Genomic DNA, 19,779 nt, shown 5'->3' on the forward strand with positions numbered 1-19,779 from the left:
GGTCATTACGAGCATTAGATTTCGATAAAACCCAAAAAGCAAGATCACACATACATCTTGAAACGTAATATCTGACCCAGATAAAATTCTGCAGCTTGAGCCTCAGTGTGTTTTATGGGTGAAAAACACCTTTTGGGGCTAATTTTAATTTTTCTTCTAAAATTCATACTTGTGCCTAAATAGAGGGTTTTAAATGGTACTGAATTATAAAAAGCAAGGCATCGTTTGTCATAAAACAGTGTCATTTAGCTGTTTCAGCTCAATATTTTATATCAAAACAGGGGTTTAAATGGTTAAAATAGGTAACAGTTCTACGACTGATTTTGGCTAACAGTACAAGAGAAGTAACTCTTGTAGACTCAAGTTTACAAAAATTGATTAAAGTAGATTGAACTTTAATATATGCGATTGGTTTACAATATAAGGTTACAAACTAGTAAACAGGCAACTCATTTTTTTAAGTGTCTTCTGCACATGAAGATCCGACCTTTATCTTACAATACCATCGTGGGGAGGCAAGTAAATAGAAACATGTCAATTCGGATTTATTTTACATTCCGAATTGACTATGTATTTAGTCCAATTCATGTTTGTTACATGTGAATTTTAGGCTGTTTAATAATAAACTCTCAGCTAGCGTTCATAGGCAGTCATGAAGATTTCGTCAGTGATAAGAACCTTCAAATTTTTGTACTTTGTACGTAGATCATTTAGAGTGTTATCAGAAAGGGTCTTCCTTGATCTGCCATGAAAAATAGAAACATGAAAAGCCGTGTGAAGTGTGATGCTGTTTATTTTACTGGCTGCAGTATCAATGGCAGCTGCAGCAAGAACAGCTGGATGTTCCATATCCTTGGGAGAAAGTGTTCACTTGAGGTAATCAGCTATAAGGTTAACCACATGCCTCTTTCCAATCCCACCACAAAAACATGACAAAAACATTTTAGCTTTTTTTTTTTTTGTTATAATTCTTTTCAGTCTCATTTTCTTGTTAAAATAAAAGTTTAACATCACTTTTTTGGGGGTTATTTGAGTTTTCTGTCTTCAAGCGCTTGTGCGTCGGCATATTCCGGTTCTTTCCGTTATCTGTCCGAAAACGCTTGGGAAAGTTTATTTGGCTTTGTATGATTATACACATAGATTCGAAAAAGTTGTCAAAAATTAAATATATAACAAATAAATGTTACCAAAGGCAAGATAAGTTATTCTTCTTCCTATCTGCAAAGGTTTTTAGTGGTTTTACTCACTTTAAAACGTGGAATCTTTCGAAAATCAGTCAGTGTTTATCGGTATATTTGAAAAAAGAAAAATGGCGGCGTACTCGCTGTTGAATTCGGTAAGTTTGCGAAAATGAGTTCAAACTAAATAATTGCACAAAATACTGTCAAAACCCATCGAATATATGTCCGCCTATGTCACGGTAACATATATATTACCAACTCACCCAACACATTATGGACGTTAGCCGCATCTCAGCTTTTAGCGACATTCAAAAGGTAATCTACTCAACTAAGCTTCTATCTATCTATGGTCATCACCCTATTTGTAAAATATTCGCAATATACACTCGTCTAGCCACAGCAACTGCCAACAATTTCCCTTATCCATCTGTGACAAAACTAAACATAAATTCCATGAACAAAGTTCATTTTCTAGAACTGCATATCTCTGGTACACAATACTGCGGGATGCTGCCTAGCTAACTATAACATGGCCGTTTTAAACGTGAACAAGTTTATGTTGAACTGACCTCTTAAATAAAAAAAAACACCAAATATACTGACAATCACAGTGTTGTTTCAATGGCAACCTGACACTTATTAGCCATAATCTTCGAGTGGCCTTCGGGTCTTGATAAAAGGTGACCCCTTATTAAAAGAAAAGTAAAATAAAACGCTGATTATCATAAAAACTCTAATACAGAATTACAACATTAGATTCCCAGTAGTATTTACTTAATGTGTTTGATCTTAGTATGGAGCCTTTTTTTCAATTACATCACAGAATAGAGAAAATAAGAGAGAGAGAGAGAGAGAGAGAGAGAGAGAGAGAGAGAGTGTCAAGGGGAAAAAGATGAAAAAAAATTTACCTAAGCATTTTTTGCCATCACGGCTTGGTGCGTATCCCGGATAACAGTTGCATCTGTAGCCTCCCTTGATGTTCCTACAGCGACCATTTCCACAAGGGTTTCCATTTCTGCACTCGTCAATATCTGTCCAAAAAGAAAGCAAAATGTCAAGCAATTAGTTTCCTACAATATTATATATATATATATATATATATATATATATATATATATATATATATATATATATATATATATATACTAGCAAAAGTACCCGTCGTTGACTGGGTTCAAAAACAGCCTACAGAAAATGGACTCTGATTTATGAAAGTATGATAGGTTATGAAAAGGAAGGGTTGTAAAGAGATAGCTTCGAATTTGGGGGTATCAAAACCAAAGCAAAATATGATGAAAGTAAAAATAAAATAGATAAACCCCATAATTTATTATACCATACCTGTTCACACTGAAACACTTATCACAATATTCTGTGGATCTATATTAAAAAACGTTGTTAAACTTTGTGACATATTTCCATTCTATGGAGGTCAGGTGCGAACGAACACCCCATAATTTTATTATACCATATTTCTTCAAACTGAAACATAATTATCAAAGTATACTTACGCAGATAGATATGAAAAGTCTTTATTAAAGTTTGTTCCTATTCTATGGAGGCCAAGCGCGAACGCAGACCCCACAATTTTATTATACAATCCCTATTTAAGTAAAAACATACTTATCAAAGTGTTCTTATGTACATCTATATCAAAACCACTTGCAAACGTTTGTTTTTAATTTTTAATTTTTTTATTTCCATACTTTGTGGACCAGGCGCGTACGCAGACCCCACAATTTTAATGAATCATCATTATGCCAGATCAAACATACCCATTCCTGTGTCTCGATACATCTTCTATCATTATATGTGATCAGTTTTCTATAATAGTCAACCATATAGGAGCCTATTCGTGACCAGATACACACACAGATGTTCAGCTTTATATATATATATATATTTTTAAATCAAATTTATTATGTAAATTCAAAAATATATATATTTTTTCTACTCATTTCTATCTCTAACCTATACAAATTTTCTTATTAATTTTCTTATAAATTTTATATCCAAACCTTTTACTTCAATTTTTCAGATTCATCTGCCTTACTTTTAATGCTAGGTTTATTTTTGGTGTCTTTTCAATTCAATAGAAATCCTCCTAAATTTGCTGATGAGGAGACCGTGCTTACCAAAAAAACTATGTATAATTATTCTATGTGACTTCATGTATACCACAAATAAAAAGCACGGATTTCCGAAACGATCGTACAGATAATTGACTTTGTTGTTGTTCCTTCTTATGAAACTGATTTTTAATTTAATTAAATTTTGATTTTTAAATTAAAAAAAAAATTTTTTTAAATTTTTAAATTATAAATCACATTACTTAATATATATATATATATATATATATATTAAAAACAATGAGAATGAATCGAATTTAAGTGTAAATTGAACGTTACTGTTAAATATACATCTTTATTATTACGTGGAAAAGGGGAAATATATATATATATATATATATATATATATATATATATATATTGCCTCTTTCACGTGATAATAAAGATGTATATTTAACAGTAACGTTCAATTTACACTTAAATTCGATTCATTCTTATTGTTTTTAATCTCTCTCTCTCTCTCTCTCTTATATATATATATATATATATATATATATATATATATATATATATATATATATATATATATATATATATATGGCATATCGAGGATGATGTAGAGATTCGGAACTGCTTCCATTGTCGTCTCGAAGGAATCTTAAACATTAATTTCATCAGAATCGAATATTTTTTATTAAAGGAATGTCTGTTTTATCAGGTTATGAGGACACTTAGTGATTCAGGACCACCTCCATTGTCGTCACCAGAAATAATTATATGTATTATTTAAATTTTATAAGTATTTAATACATTTGAAGTTTTAAGGGTGTTATGACCTCATAGCATCCTTGTGGGCGTTAGGACGAAGAGGCAGTATCGAGTACTGCCCACGCTCATCGGATTTGACCCCCCTGGATTTTTTTTTGGTAGGGGTGGGGGCATGTTAAACACAAGGTTCACACCAAAAAACGAACTACAATGATTGAGTTGAAAGCAACCATTGAAAGAAGATGTGTCAACATATCAATTAAACTGATTAGGAACGTTTTCGATTCAATCAGTGATTGTTGTCAGCTGTTCATGAACCACAATGGCCAACAATTTGAACACTTTCGATAATTAGCCGGGTTCGTATATTTGTTCACAGTATTTTGATGTATGAAACTTTTTTCTTTATATATTGGTTTTATGGCCATTTAAAGAGTGTATACACTTTATTGGGGTCACTCTGTATTATTAAGAAATACGCCATACTGCAATACTGCAATAGAGAAACGGCACTCAGGAGAATATAAAAATGGGACCAAAAAATTAGAGGATAGCTGGTTTCTATATTTGTTCAGAGTATTTTGATGTATGAAACTTTTCTTTCTTATAATAAATGTTGGTTTTATGGTCATTTAAAAAGTGTATACATTTTATTGGGACACCCTGTATATAATAAATAAGAATAAGATCGATTTTTTTAAGAGGAGATTTATCGGGATAATGCAAAGCCCAGCAAATTGATTTGGGGCTTTACTAACCCCTAATTGATGTATCACCCTTATTGAATAAATGAATATACATTAGTATATGTTTTTTGTTTTCTTATTTTATTGATACTCTCTCTCTCTATATATATATATATATTTGTAGTCATCGACATACAGTCCTGTTTCGTTGTATCACAACTCATCAGTGTCGCTAGACTAGCACTTCTCCCAAGCCGAGGATTGAACCTAGAACCATCGTATTGACAGTCAGCTGTTCTACCAATCGACCCACGAGAGCGGCCACTGTAAACTATCTCGCCAAATGTCTATTTAAACAAACATTTGTCCACCACTAAGATTGTTGATTTATTTATTTTTTATAAGCAATTCTGTGATGTTTTTTTCCCACTCCCTGAGTGCTTTAAAGGGAGAGGCTATCTGCCCTTTGTTTATATTCTAGTCGCTCCCCCATATTTTTGGGACATATTATTTGTAAATAATTTATTATTTAAATATCTATTTAAATATTTTTACGTGCATAAAATTAAGTTATCTATAAACATATTTAAATATATATACATATATATATATATATATTCATGCTGATAATGATGGACTCTCCCGTCGATTTCGACGTATGAACTTCCACCACAACAACAAAGTTGCTCGGAAATCTACACAGATGATTTGTTTATAGTGGTGAAGGCTTTGTGTAGCACCAACCACTCTTTTTGATATTACTGCTAACCTCTGTCAGAACAGAGTATACAGTAGATTGCAGGTGTTTACATCAGAGTTTCCTTCTCCTAGATGAATGTTCTAACTAAGACTGTGGTGCATCTTTCCCAGTAAATTTGCTTGCTCCCAGATACCAACCTGGAAATTTTTACTACTTGGCGCGGTACATACAGCGCCTAGTCTTGCCAAATGGTTACCCATCTGATACTAACTAGGATCAACGTTGCTTAACTCTTGTGATCTGGCGAGAACCGGTGTGTCAACGTGATTGTACCGTATATATATAATACGACAGACATCCTATAATTTCCAGCTCTTCAAAAAAAACAAAAAACAAAAACACTAAGAGATTATACATACTCTACTCCTTCTTGAAGAAGAGGTTTATCTCGAAAAATTCAAGGAACATAACAACATAATAACATTATTGTTCGACACATTACGTTAAATAAATAAATAAATAAATAATAATCGAAAATTATTGAAATTTTTCATTATTTTCATTTACTGCTGTTTAATTTCTCTCATATCCACTTGTGTGTTTTTTTTTTTTTTTACAAAATTGCATTGTTTTTTTTTAATTATACATTTTTCAAGCTGTTTATTAAGTAATTGCCCTAAAAAGTAGAATTTCATGTTTTCGTTAAAAAGCCTGGTTGTAATGCATGTTTTGTTTGAATTTTGTATTTATTCTAAGAAATCATTTTAATTCAACTCTTATCAAAATATCACCCGAATAGTACTACATATTTAAAATTCTTTCTGAAGATGAGGTATATCTCGAAAATTAAAAAAAAAAACTTCTCGGTTCAAGAAATAACGTTGGTAAATAAATACTGTATAATTGAAAATTATTGAAGTCTTTTAATATTGTCATTCTTTTTACCTTGCCTTTTACCTAAGTTTTTCTCCAAAACTGCATTGTTATAGTCAACACAACTCTTTACACACTATGCACAATGCTTCTAGTAAACTACAACATGATAATTATTGTTTTTTTTTTATAAAAGAAATGGCTTTAAATATCTGTTATTTATTTATTTCATTTTTCTCTCGCTTGTGTGATATTTTTTAAATGGCAGAAACAACTGGCCAACTTTTAAGGGAGAGTCTTGGGATTTTTTTTGGACAAACTGACTGAATCTCCACAGTCCAACCAAACGTTTCTAACTGATGCACACAAACTGAGCAACAATTTTGCGCCGGTGAAACTTTATCAGAAAACAGAAATATTAACTCAAACTTTGACAGATTCTCATCCACAAGGTAAATAACAGATTAAAAAAAAATGTATGTATGTTTTTTATCTTCAAATGGAAAGTATGCTATGGAATACAGGATGTTGGACTGATGGTCTTGTGTGCAGATGGAGAATAAAACAGATTAACATTTAAAACAAGATTCAGACATTATAATGTTAAAGTGGGGTGATTAAATGATTTGCGACATTGTTGTTTTATTAACGTTTTATTAACAACATGACGTTTTGATACGTTAATTAGGCTATGTTATTCAGCTCCCAATTACCGTCGTTTCTGACTGTGTTCGTAGGCCAAAAGGTCCAATCCTTACGCGTAGGAAAATAGTGCTGATATCACTACAAAAATGTAGATCGCAAAATGCACAATGAAAGAGAGAGAGAGAGAGAGAGAGAGAGAGAGAGAGAGAGAGAGAGAGAGAGAGAGAGAGAGACATTAGTGTAGAAATACTCTGCATATATTTTTTCATATTGTAATACTATTTAAAGCTTAAAAAATGATTACATTAATATATCATTGTTAATTTATTTCTGAACGTTTTAAATTTGACAGAAAAAAAAATAACTGTTTGATAATCTATTTAAACATATTTTAATAATGCATGGGTAGATAATTTAATTTTCTGAACATGTTAGGCGTTTCTAAAATTCACTACGTATTACCTTGGCAGTAATGCACATGTTGTAAAATAAAAGAGAGAATTAAGACATTTCATTTATTAATAGTTGGCCTACAACAAACTATAAAGACAGTAAAAATGAAGAGTAAATAATAAGATTATATACAGAAATACATTGTTACCATAAATGAAATGCATTGATATACATAGGAACAAAACGATAAACAACGAACAAACTAAATAGAACAGAAAAATTTAACTCAAAATCATACTTCCGTTGATTTGATATTCTAACACAACTCCTTACTACACACAATGCTTCAAGCGTACTACAACATTCTGTTCATATTTATTTTGTTTTTGTGTTCATTTTTAATTGCAGGACCCATTTAAAAGGGTTGAACGGTGGATGACTTGAATGACTTACCTACACACTGGTCGACACCGACTGATTTATACCCTTCTGGACAGACGCAGAGGAAAGAACCGACCAAATTCTTGCAATTGTAGCGGCATTTGTTGGCGTTGGTGAGACATTCATCAACATCTTAGTGTTGTATGGAAAGAGAAAAAGAAAGAAAAAGTTGGAAGTCAAATCTAAGTAATGATCTCAAATGATAAAAAAAATACATTTATTGCTTTTATGATCTTCCATAGAAAAGAACAACCCCCAAGCAAAGTTCAGACAATTGTAAATAATGTATGAGTGAATATCTGTTGAAGAGTTTTAAAGTTCTTGAACAAGAAATACTGGTGCTAATGCGCTTACTGATCCGCACTATTTTTTAAATCGTATTTCCAAGTTTCATTAAAGTTTTATGATATGTTTTTTTTTTATTCAATTGTAAGGTTAAAGTACAGAATAGGTACAAAACACCCTTCCCCTCCCCATGTTAAGAATGGCTTTTTAAATAAAAACATTATTATTTCAGCACGGATCAATAAGTGCACGAGTGCCGAAATACTAAAGGTTCGTATCAAAGTTCCGTTGCCTGTGTGCGTGTGTGTGTGTGTGTGTGTGTGTGTGTGTGTGTGTGTGAGTTTACTTTCTGGATGGCATGTAGAACTCTAAATTTCTGTTCGTCAAACCACTGTTCTATTGTTTTGTAGAATTTCACACTGGATTGTTATTTTTTTAGAATTTTTGTAGGATTGCTATTTTTTCAGAATTTTTGTAGGATTGCTATTTTTTTAGAATTTTTGTAGGATTGCTATTTTTTTAGAATTTTTGTAGGATTGCTATTTTTTTAGAATTTTTGTAGGATTGTTATTTTTTTAGAATTTTTGTAGGATTGTTATTTTTTTTTAGAATTTTTGTAGGATTGTTATTTTTTTAGAATTTTTGTAGGATTGTTATTTTTTTAGAATTTTTGTAGGATTGCTATTTTTTTAGAATTTTTGTAGGATTGTTATTTTTTTAGAATTTTTGTAGGATTGTTATTTTTTTTTAGAATTTTTGTAGGATTGTTATTTTTTTAGAATTTTTGTAGGATTGTTATTTTTTTAGAATTTTTGTAGGATTGCTATTTTTTTTAGAATTTTTGTAGGATTGTTATTTTTTTAGAATTTTTGTAGGATTGTTATTTTTTTTTAGAATTTTTGTAGGATTGTTATTTTTTTAGAATTTTTGTAGGATTGTTATTTTTTTAGAATTTTTGTAGGATTGCTATTTTTTTAGAATTTTTGTAGGATTGTTATTTTTTTAGAATTTTTGTAGGATTGTTATTTTTTTAGAATTTTTGTAGGATTGTTAGGTAGCAGTTTGAAACGATTTTTATTGTTTGGAAAATATTTTCAGTTCACATGTTGCTGCAAAAACTTGTTGCTTAACAAAGAAAGCGAATCCCAATGAAGCGAAGAAAGAAAAAGGTTAGCAATTACAGCCAGTTGCTTTTTAGCATTCATCCGAATCGCATTTTGATGTAAAAATCCGATGTTCCCATCCAAGAAAAAATTGAAAACCGAAGAAAAAGAAAGAATAAATGAAACGAATAAAATAAAAACAACAAAACAAAAACAAAGGGGTAGCTTATTCGTCTCGCACATCGATTTCTAATATACTACTTGTATAGATTAAAACATTTTGTAATTCCATTTTCGCCCCAAACAAGGCACAATACCACTTTGATGTAGGGGGCTACTATCGGGGACATAAGTTGCAGGGATACTATGCAAAGAGTTGAGCAGCAAGATGTCTGTTCAGATTACACTTGAACTTCTGCATGTCAGTACAGTTGGGAAAGCAGAATCTCGGAAGGGAGTTCCAAAGTCTAGCAGTTCTAGGGAAGAAACTATTAGAGTAGAAAGCTTTCTTACATCTAGGATTTCTACTGTGTAGGGGTGGGATTTTGCTGCTTGTCAGGTTTGTCGAGGGTATTTACGTCGAGGGGTTACAACTGCTTGTAGTTCGTCAGAACATTCACCATTAAAATACTAATATTAGAATAGGCAGAGGGATGCAACATTTCGTCGATAGGACAGAGGTTGAAGTTTATATAATAGTTTAGGACCTATCAGATTGGCGACTTTCTTTTGAACCCCGTCCAGGAGTGAGAAACTAGCAGCAGATGCACCAGCCCAAATGTGACAACAACACTCCATACATGGACGAATGGTGGACTTATAGAGGTAGAGGATACTTTGGTTATGTTTTTAACAAACGCATTTCAGGTGTAACATTACGTGTCATGTCGAAATTAGTATAATTAAAAAAAATATATAAAAAATGATTCAGTTGATGTGCTAGATGTATTTTAACAAAAAAGTTATCCACAGGTTCTGATGTTTTGTGCTGAAAAATGTAGGACCCATAATTAAAGTCAATTTTAGTCAATTTGAGTCAAGGAAGATAAGCCAGTCTGTCATACAGAATTAATCGCACAACATGTCCACATTAAAACAGACGATAAAACTGGACAGTTTGATAAATTCTAATTTTATTCGTAATTATTTTTCTCCTGGATAACTTTTCGTGATTTTTGGAATTTATTTTAATTTCGACATCACACGTAAGCACGTAATAATGTTTTCACTTGAAATGTGTTTGTTTAAAACATCGCTAATCTACACAAGCACCCATGCATGAACAAAACATCAAATATGAAAGAAACTCCAAGTGAGTCACTGTTTTTAGTTTTATTCACTCCAAACAAACCATGTTGTCACTTGGACGTAAGGGTTTATTTGGAACCATACCTACAGGAGCACTATGTTGGGTGTTGAGAAGAGAGATGTCTGTTCACATTACATTTAAATTTTAACATAGTAGTACTGTTAAATGGAAGTAGGAAACAGGGAGAGAATTCCAAAGTCTAGTAGATTAAAGCAAGAAACTATTACAATAGAAGAGTTTCTTAAGGGCAAGTGCTACGAGTTCGTGAGAGCATATTCCATTAAAATACTAATAAAACACACAGACACACACACTCGCACAAAAGAGACAATTATACCTTCACAATGAATGCCATCTTCTGCCAACCTGTAGCCAATCGGACAAATGCATCGGAATGAACCCGGTGTGTTGACGCAACGGAAAGCACATTTGTTCAATTCTGTTTGACATTCGTTCAAATCTGGAAAAAGGAAACAAACAAAAGAAAGAACATAGATTGTAGTATTGGTAATCTTAAGTAAGAAGAGTTTGATTTTTAAGTGGTCTTAAAGTTTTGATCAGCAATGTGTATATATATATATACATATATATATATATATATATATATATATATATATATATATATATATATATATATATATATATATATATATATACATCGAGAGTTCTGGACGATAATTCTTGGCCTGCAGACGTAATCCCCCAACGCGGATGATTACAGAAACATGTATGCACATATGTAGCCATCAATGTTTGTTTAAATAAATTTCATATATATATATATATATATATATATATATATATATATATATATATATATATATATATATACTGTTTAATATAATGAATATATTATATAATTTTTTATTATATATATCTTATGTATTCGTATAAGAGCCGAAAACCAACGAAACAATTCTTCAGAGACAAAAAAGCCGCTGGAAAGTTTTTTTTATATGATAAGACAAGGATTTGGAGAAGGAAAAAAAAAAAAAGAAGGAAATGGAAATATGTAAAGTCTGCAAAAAATGCATACAAACACTTACTTATTGTAGTGGTTGCAATCCACCCACCTCAAATAACTGATTTCAAAACACGCATGTATATATATATATATATATATATATATATATATATATATATATATATATATATATATATATATATATATATGCATACATACATACATACATAATACTTATATATACACATACATATATATACATACACATATATACATATACATATACATACACATATATATACATACATATATACATAAATATACATACATATATATATGTACATACATATATACATAAATATACATACATATATATGCACATATATATATACACATATATAAATATACATATCCATACGTATATATACACATATATATACATATACATATATATAAATATACATATACACATATATAAATATACATATGCATACATATATATACACATATATATAAATATACATATATCTACACATATATATAAATATACATATACATACACATATATATACACACATATATATACATATACACACACATATATATACATATACATACATATATGCATAGTAAGTTATAAAATATATATGGCAATTAAGCTACACAGAATATTCCTCGTTTCATCCACTCTAGGACGCTAGGATTCATAAGACTTATGCGAGGATTTTGTAGTTGTCTCCTGTTTTTTTTATGCACCTTCTATTGAGTTTTTAGTTAGCCAATCATCATTCTAGTTTCTACCGCACCCTTCCTAATCAGCCAATGAGCAGGCACTTACCGGACAAAGGCTCAGTTGACCTCTGGTTCACGCTTTCCCTTGTGTGTGCTATTTTAGTAGGGAGCGTCCTGACCTTTTTTAAACATAGGTTAAATGTTTTTTTAATGTTAGTTTATTTAAATATGTATATATATATACATACATACATACATACATACATATGTATGTATGTATGTATGTATATATATATCTGATAATTTATGTACATGTATGTTTATTTTGTTTGTTTATTTTCTATTGTTATTGTTAATTTTAAAATTGTAAGAGTAAAGTTTATCCTGTTAACACAGTTGTTCACTATTTCTCTCCTACAGTTTAATAGATGTTGGGGTTCTTTAAAGTATAGGATCGCAATTTTTTCATGAATGCATAATCTACATGGATCGTCTAGGTCTCTACATGTGTTTGCTTGTCTAACTATTTTCCATTTTACTACCGGCGAACGTCCGCTTTCGTTGAGTTCCCAGTATTTGTTTGCTAGAGTTGTTTTCATTCGGTGTTTTTTTTAATGTACTTTTGTGGTCATAATATCGGGTTTTGAAATCCAAGGAAGTCATACCTACGTTATATTTCTTGTTATTCGGGGTTTCCTTCGCAAATATTGTGGCCTGGTAAACTATGGTTTTGGTTAGACATTTATTTTGAAGTGGGCAAAGTCTGCGGGATCTGCAGTTGCTTTTACCTTGTTCGTTATTAGTATTTTTATTTTTATTTCTACTGTGGTTGTCGTTGTCAGATGAAACGCGGAATATTCTGTGTAGCTAAATTGTCATATATATTTTATAACTTACTACCTAGCTCTACCTACGTATTGAGCACTGTTGAAGTAAATAAAGTTTGCGCATAAATCTATACTTTCGTATATTAATTTATGTGATTAACTGAAGTAATCATACATATAATACATATATGCATATATATGCATACACATATGCATATATATAATACACATATGCATATATATACATACATACACATATGCATATATATACATACACATATACATATATATATATACACATATACATACATATACATATATACACATATATACATATATATATACACATGCAAACATATATACACATACATATACACACATACATATGCATATATACACATACATATATACATATATACACATACATATATTCACATATATATACACATATATATACACATATATATACACATACATACACATATATATATGATGATTGCAACGTCTTAACAGACGAGTGCCACTCCCTCAGACATTTAAAATCCATGATTCCAAATGTCTGAGGGAGTATCTATACAAATATGATGTTACAGAGTCTTAGCTTTGTACGACAGCTAAGTCTCTCTCTCGGTTCAAAATGTTGAGATCCAGCAACAAGCAAGAGCAAGATAGCTAGCAACAAATTAAACTGCAGACCAGCTTAATGCGGGTACTGGTCATCCGCTTTATGGTTTTTTAAATTAGAGATTTGCTTCTCCTAGAAAGGCTGCCTTCACCACGGCTTACAATACATATATACATATACATATATATATATATATACATATATACACATACATATATATATATACATACATATATATACATATATACACATACATATATATACATATATACACATACATATATATACATATATACACATACATATATATACATATATATACATATATATAAATATATAAACATACATATATATATATACATATATATAAATATATACACATACATAGATATAAATATATACACATACATATATATACATATATACACATACATATATATACATATACATATATGCACATACATATATATACATATACATATATGCACATACATATATATACATATACATATATGCACATACATATATATACATATACATATATGCACATACATATATATAAATATATACACATACATATATATACATATACATATATGCACATACATATATATATACATACATATATATACATATATATACATATATACACATACATATGTACACATACATATATATATATACATATATACACATACATATATATATATATATATATATATTGTTTTAACAAAATCAAGACATCAAAGAATATATTGATAACAACAAATAGTGTATTTTATCGTTAGTTACAATTGTTTCAAGACTATTCGGACAAATTCAAGCATTATGTCTTTGAAAATTTTCACAATAATAGCTTATCGTCAGAGGTATTGATTAAAAAACACTTTAATATGAATAGTATGGAGTCCATTTTCCTTATGTGCAAAAACATGGGAAAATATTTTGCCTCCATCTCATCTTTCTAAAATTTTTCATATGCGTATATATATATATATATATATATATATATATATATATATATATATATATATGTATATATATATGTGTGTGTGTATATTTGTGTATGGTTCTACATGTGTTCATATGTGTATATGTGTGTGAAATGCAAGTGTGAGATACGATGAAGGTGTAAAGGACATAAAATAACTTTCGCAGAGATCGTCACCGCCGGCTTTAAATAAAATCTTACCTTCACATATGCCGTCGGGTCCTGGGCCGTAACCATCTTCACAAGAGCAAGAAAATCCGCCAATTTTGTTTGTGCAAGTTCCTCGGCCGCAAATGTTTTCAGTCACGCACTCGTTCTCGTCTGACAAAGAAAAACATGATAAATACTCGATATTTCCAGATTATGTTTTTTAAATATAAAAAAATTGGATAATATAACGACTTTTGACAATCACGCATATTAACTTATTGGGGCCTTTTCTTGTAGTCTACGTAATCACACGTCATAGAAAATAGACAGTGTTAGTCAATTTTGCGACCCCCCAAATACGTTCCACGATTTCTTGTTTATTTTAATATTATTTTTAAATATAATAATCAAGAATATACGTAAATTGATTTTTTATTTGCTTTTATGATTTTTCAAATATTTTTTTTACAATAAAATATGTTTATCTACATTTATGTTTTATCTACATTTATGTTTTTTCCGACAGTATTTTTTAAAAATAAAATGTTTATTTAAAGTTTTCACACACTATCTTTCGCTTTTATGAATTTTTCACATATATTTTTTAAAAATTAAAATACGTTTATTTACTTTTATGATTTCTGACATATAATTTTAATTTCAAATAAAATTGGTTATTTATTTTCATCATTTTTTGAACATATAATTTTTCAAATTATAAAAATTTCTTTACTTTATTTTTTTCTTTGACATATTATTATTTTCAAATTATTTCATTTTATGATTTTTGACATAGATTTTTAAAATAAAATATTTTTATTTATTTTATGAAATTTTCACATATTTCCACAAATAAAATATTTTTTTATTTTATGATTTTTACATATAATTTCTTTTCAATAAAATATATTTATTTATTATTATGCTTTTATATATATATTTTATTTCAAATAAAATTAATCTATTTACTTTTATGATATTTACATATAATTTACTTCAAATGAAATATATGTATGTTTTATGATTTTTGAATATATATTTTTAATAAAATATTTTTATTTATTTTTTGATTTTTTTAATAAAATATATTTATTCGCTTTTATGATTTTTTTTTACATATTATGTTATTCAAATAAAATATATTGATATACTTTTATAAATTTTTCACATATTTTAAAATAAAATATGTTTATTTCCTTTTATGATTTTTTCACATATTTTATTCAAATAAAATAGGGGTTTCCTTTTATGGTTTTTACATATAATTTCTTTCAAACAAATATGTTTATATTCTGTTATGATTTTTCACATATAATTATGTGTATTTATTTTTTTTGATTTTTGACATAAATTTTAAAAATATTCTTTTACATATAATTATGTTTCAAATACGATATCTTTATTTACTGTCATGATTTTTTCACCTATAATTATTTTTCGAATATCTTATTTACTTTTATGGTTTTTAGCATATAACTTTTTAAAAATAAAATGTTTATTTATTTTTATTAATTTTTCATTATTTTTTCAAATAAAATATTTATTTGCTGTCATGATTTTTTACATACAATTTTTCTTTCAAAATAATATATGTTTCTTTACAGACACATTTTCACAGAAAATAATGAATATAAAATGTAAAATCGTATGAACAATAAAGATGGATGGATGGTAACTCAGCAATCTTTTTCACATATATAAAATAAAATGAATAAAACTAAATACGAATTCAGTAGATAATATTTAAAAATATTTGAAAAAAAGTTAAATAAGTATATTTATAAAAAAATAAACAAGCTGTTTACGAATATTCTAATTTATTATATTTAAAAGAAATGCATTTCATCAAAACATTGTGCGAAAATGAAAAAAAATCATAACCGTAAGTAAATATATTAATCTAAAACAAATATATAAATAAACATATTTTATTTGAAAAAAAAAATGATCAGTTTCCGAATATTCTTATTTATGATATTTAAATTCAATATTTATGATATTTAAATTCAATATTTATGATATTTAAATTCAATATTTATGATATTTAAATTCAATATTTATGATATTTAAATTCAATATTTATGATATTTAAATTCAATATTGAAATGAAGCAAACAAGGAACCGGGAAATGTAATTGGGGGGGGGGTCGCCAAATTGAATAACACGGGTAATTTTTATGGCTAAGACAACAATCAATTCTCGAGTAAGTTAATATATCAACCTTTCATTGATGAAAAAGTCTGTGGGCTGCGATAGGTGTGTCCGAAACTGACCTTACGAAAGGGTGAAAAAATATTGAATAATTCGACCCCCTGTCTTTCCAAGCTTATAACTACTCGAAAAATGTAATTCAAACCCTAATTTTTTTTTCAAATAAAGGAGCAAAGATCAAGGTTTCATTAAAAACAAAAAACAAAAAAACAACAACGTGGTTTAAAAAAAAGAAGGTTTTAAACTTCGAACTTTACAGGTAAATTTTTAAAAACACTTCTTTTTTGTTTTAAATTTGAATAAAATATTTATTGATCTTTTATCTTCAATTTGTGATGTATAAACCTTTGGTGAGTAAATTAATTATTTACTTTTTAATAGACATTTCAAAATGGGGGGGAGCGTGAATTAAAAAAAAAAACGTTTGTCTAAAATATTATATTCAGTTTATTGGAAAGAGCATAAAATTTCACATTGACCCTGAAAATATCGTAAAAATTGAATCAATAGAAACATTTTGATAGCTTTTTGAAGTTTAAAAATTAAAAAATACTTAACTCGTAAAATTCAATTGATTTCATTACTGTTTTTTAAAAAATAAAATAATAATATTTCTATTACTTTTTATACAACTTTAATAGTTTATTTTGGAAGTATAATCCATAAAGAAAATAAACAACCAACTTTAAAAAGAGAAATTACGAGTTTTTATATTTTATTCGCAGTTTCGTGTTAGGGGTGTCAACCCCCCCCCCCCAAATTCTGATACGCCTAGGGCTACGACGATAAAACTTACCAATACAATTTGTTTTCGTTTTGTCGACTACAAATCCGGTCGCACATTCGCAGCGGAACGAGCCATCAGTGTTGATGCAGCGGCCATTTTTACAATAATCGGGGTACATCATGCATTCGTTGATATCTGAAGTGCAGAAGACATACACATGAGCAATATAATGGCGACACATAAAGTTTGAATTCATGGTGCTTCTTCGGAATAATAACGAAAAAAAAAATCAATTGAATTTCAATTAAAAGAAATGTCATTCATTTAATTATCATGTCAAAATTACTAACATATCCAAAAATTACGAAAAAATGAATTATTGATAAAAATAGTTTTCGAAATGAATTGAAAGTTTTACTTAAATAATAAACAGAAAAGTTCGTAACTGCCTGGAGTCAAGGGAGGTAACTGTATTCTGTTTTACTACGATAGCCTACTAGAGAGTATCTTCAATTTAATTGAAGAACTTTACCCAGTTATAAATTAAAAAAAAAGATCCTCTCATATAATTAAAGTTCCACCATTACTGATCATCACGATGTTCTCTCACTGTCCTCCTAACAACCATCGACTGTTATACTAAAATGGCCCCCGGGCCTTAACAAGTGGTGACCCCTTCCCCAAGTAAATAATAATAAAAAAAGCAAGACAATTTGTTAACATCTGCTGTTTAAGTTTATTTACAGTTTCTCAGCGACTAACAATAAAAAGGTTCCCTTTCCTGGACTTTTGGTTAGGATCATAGTGTAATATCTGTTATATTACATTTCATCTTTTCTATCCTCGCTCAAAAAAAAAAAAGAGAAAATTCTTTAAGACTGAAAGGATTTTTGTTTTTTTTCTAATCCAGAGTGCTCCTTTAAGGGAGGTGTTTTTCTGTCTTGGAATATTTTGGTATTTATTTTATCATTTTAATTGCACACGTGTCGGAAGTATATTTTTTTTCTTAGCACACGTGTCGGAAGTATATTTTTTTAGCACACGTGTCGGAAGTATATTTTTTTCTCAGCACACGTGTCGGAAGTATATTTTTTTCTCAGCAGACGTGTCGGAAGTATATTTTTTTCTCAGCACACGTGTCGGAAGTATATTTTTTTCTCAGCACACGTGTCGGAAGTATATTTTTTTCTCAGCACACGTGTCGGAAGCATATTTTTTTCTCGGCACACGTGTCGGAAGTATATTTTTTTCTCAGCACACGTGTCGGAAGCATATTTTTTTCTCGGCACACGTGTCAGAAGTATATTTTTTTCTCAGCACACGTGTCGGAAGCATATTTTTTTCTCGGCACACGTGTCGGAAGTATATTTTTTTCTCAGCACACGTGTCGGAAGCATATTTTTTCTTGGCACACGTGTCAGAAGTATATTTTTTTCTCAGCACACGTGTCGGAAGTATATTTTTTTCTCGGCACACGTGTCGGAAGTATATTTTTTTCTCAGCACACGTGTCGGAAGTATATTTTTTTCTCAGCACACGTGTCGGAAGTATATTTTTTTCTCAGCACACGTGTCGGAAGTATATTTTTTTCTCAGCACACGTGTCGGAAGTATATTTTTTTCTCAGCACACGTGTCGGAAGCGTTTTTTTTTCTCGGCACACGTCAAGCTTTTGCACCGACAAATACAACATGCGGATCGAAAACGAAAGATGAAATAGAACAGCTTGTTAACATGTACCGTTTAAGTTTTGAAAACGACAGAAATTAACAGCAACCGCTTTTGACTGATGACGTAATTTGCAGCATCTCAACTTCACTCTGTTCACCCAGCTTCCAATAACACGTCACGCTTCAAGGTAGCACATATGTATAACTCGCCTGCCTTAAAAAGTGCTCGTCCGAGCTTCAATCTATGGTCACCCCTCGCCAAACTTTCACGAAAAACACTAGTCTAGCTGAGACCACTATCAATAATTTCCCCTACTCTCTATCTTCGCCTAAACCTAAACGTGAATTCCATGAACAAATTTTCTTTCTTGGAACTGCTCGCCTGTGGAGCTCTTTTCCGTTTGCCTGCTATCCAGCTGACTGCAATTT

At 29.6% G+C, this 19,779-nt stretch overlaps 1 protein-coding gene across 2 annotated transcripts in view; it reads right to left on the bottom strand.

Annotated features, from left to right (window-relative positions):
* Positions 1-19,779, bottom strand: part of LOC145240040 (fibrillin-3-like) — a 671,777-nt gene that overhangs the window by 48,164 nt on the left and 603,834 nt on the right. For both annotated transcript variants that reach the window (XM_080103628.1, XM_080103629.1), the window contains 5 exons: positions 17,751-17,876; positions 14,794-14,913; positions 10,791-10,913; positions 7,769-7,888; positions 2,090-2,212 (listed from right to left, as the gene is read on the bottom strand). In XM_080103628.1, the coding sequence (XP_079959754.1) occupies positions 2,090-2,212; positions 7,769-7,888; positions 10,791-10,913; positions 14,794-14,913; positions 17,751-17,876 (612 nt within the window). The remainder of the gene's footprint in view (positions 1-2,089; positions 2,213-7,768; positions 7,889-10,790; positions 10,914-14,793; positions 14,914-17,750; positions 17,877-19,779) is intronic.

Source organism: Euprymna scolopes, chromosome 19, assembly GCF_053919585.1.
Source record: "Euprymna scolopes isolate OS-2025 chromosome 19, ASM5391958v1, whole genome shotgun sequence".
NCBI classification, from domain to species: domain Eukaryota; kingdom Metazoa; phylum Mollusca; class Cephalopoda; order Sepiida; family Sepiolidae; genus Euprymna; species Euprymna scolopes.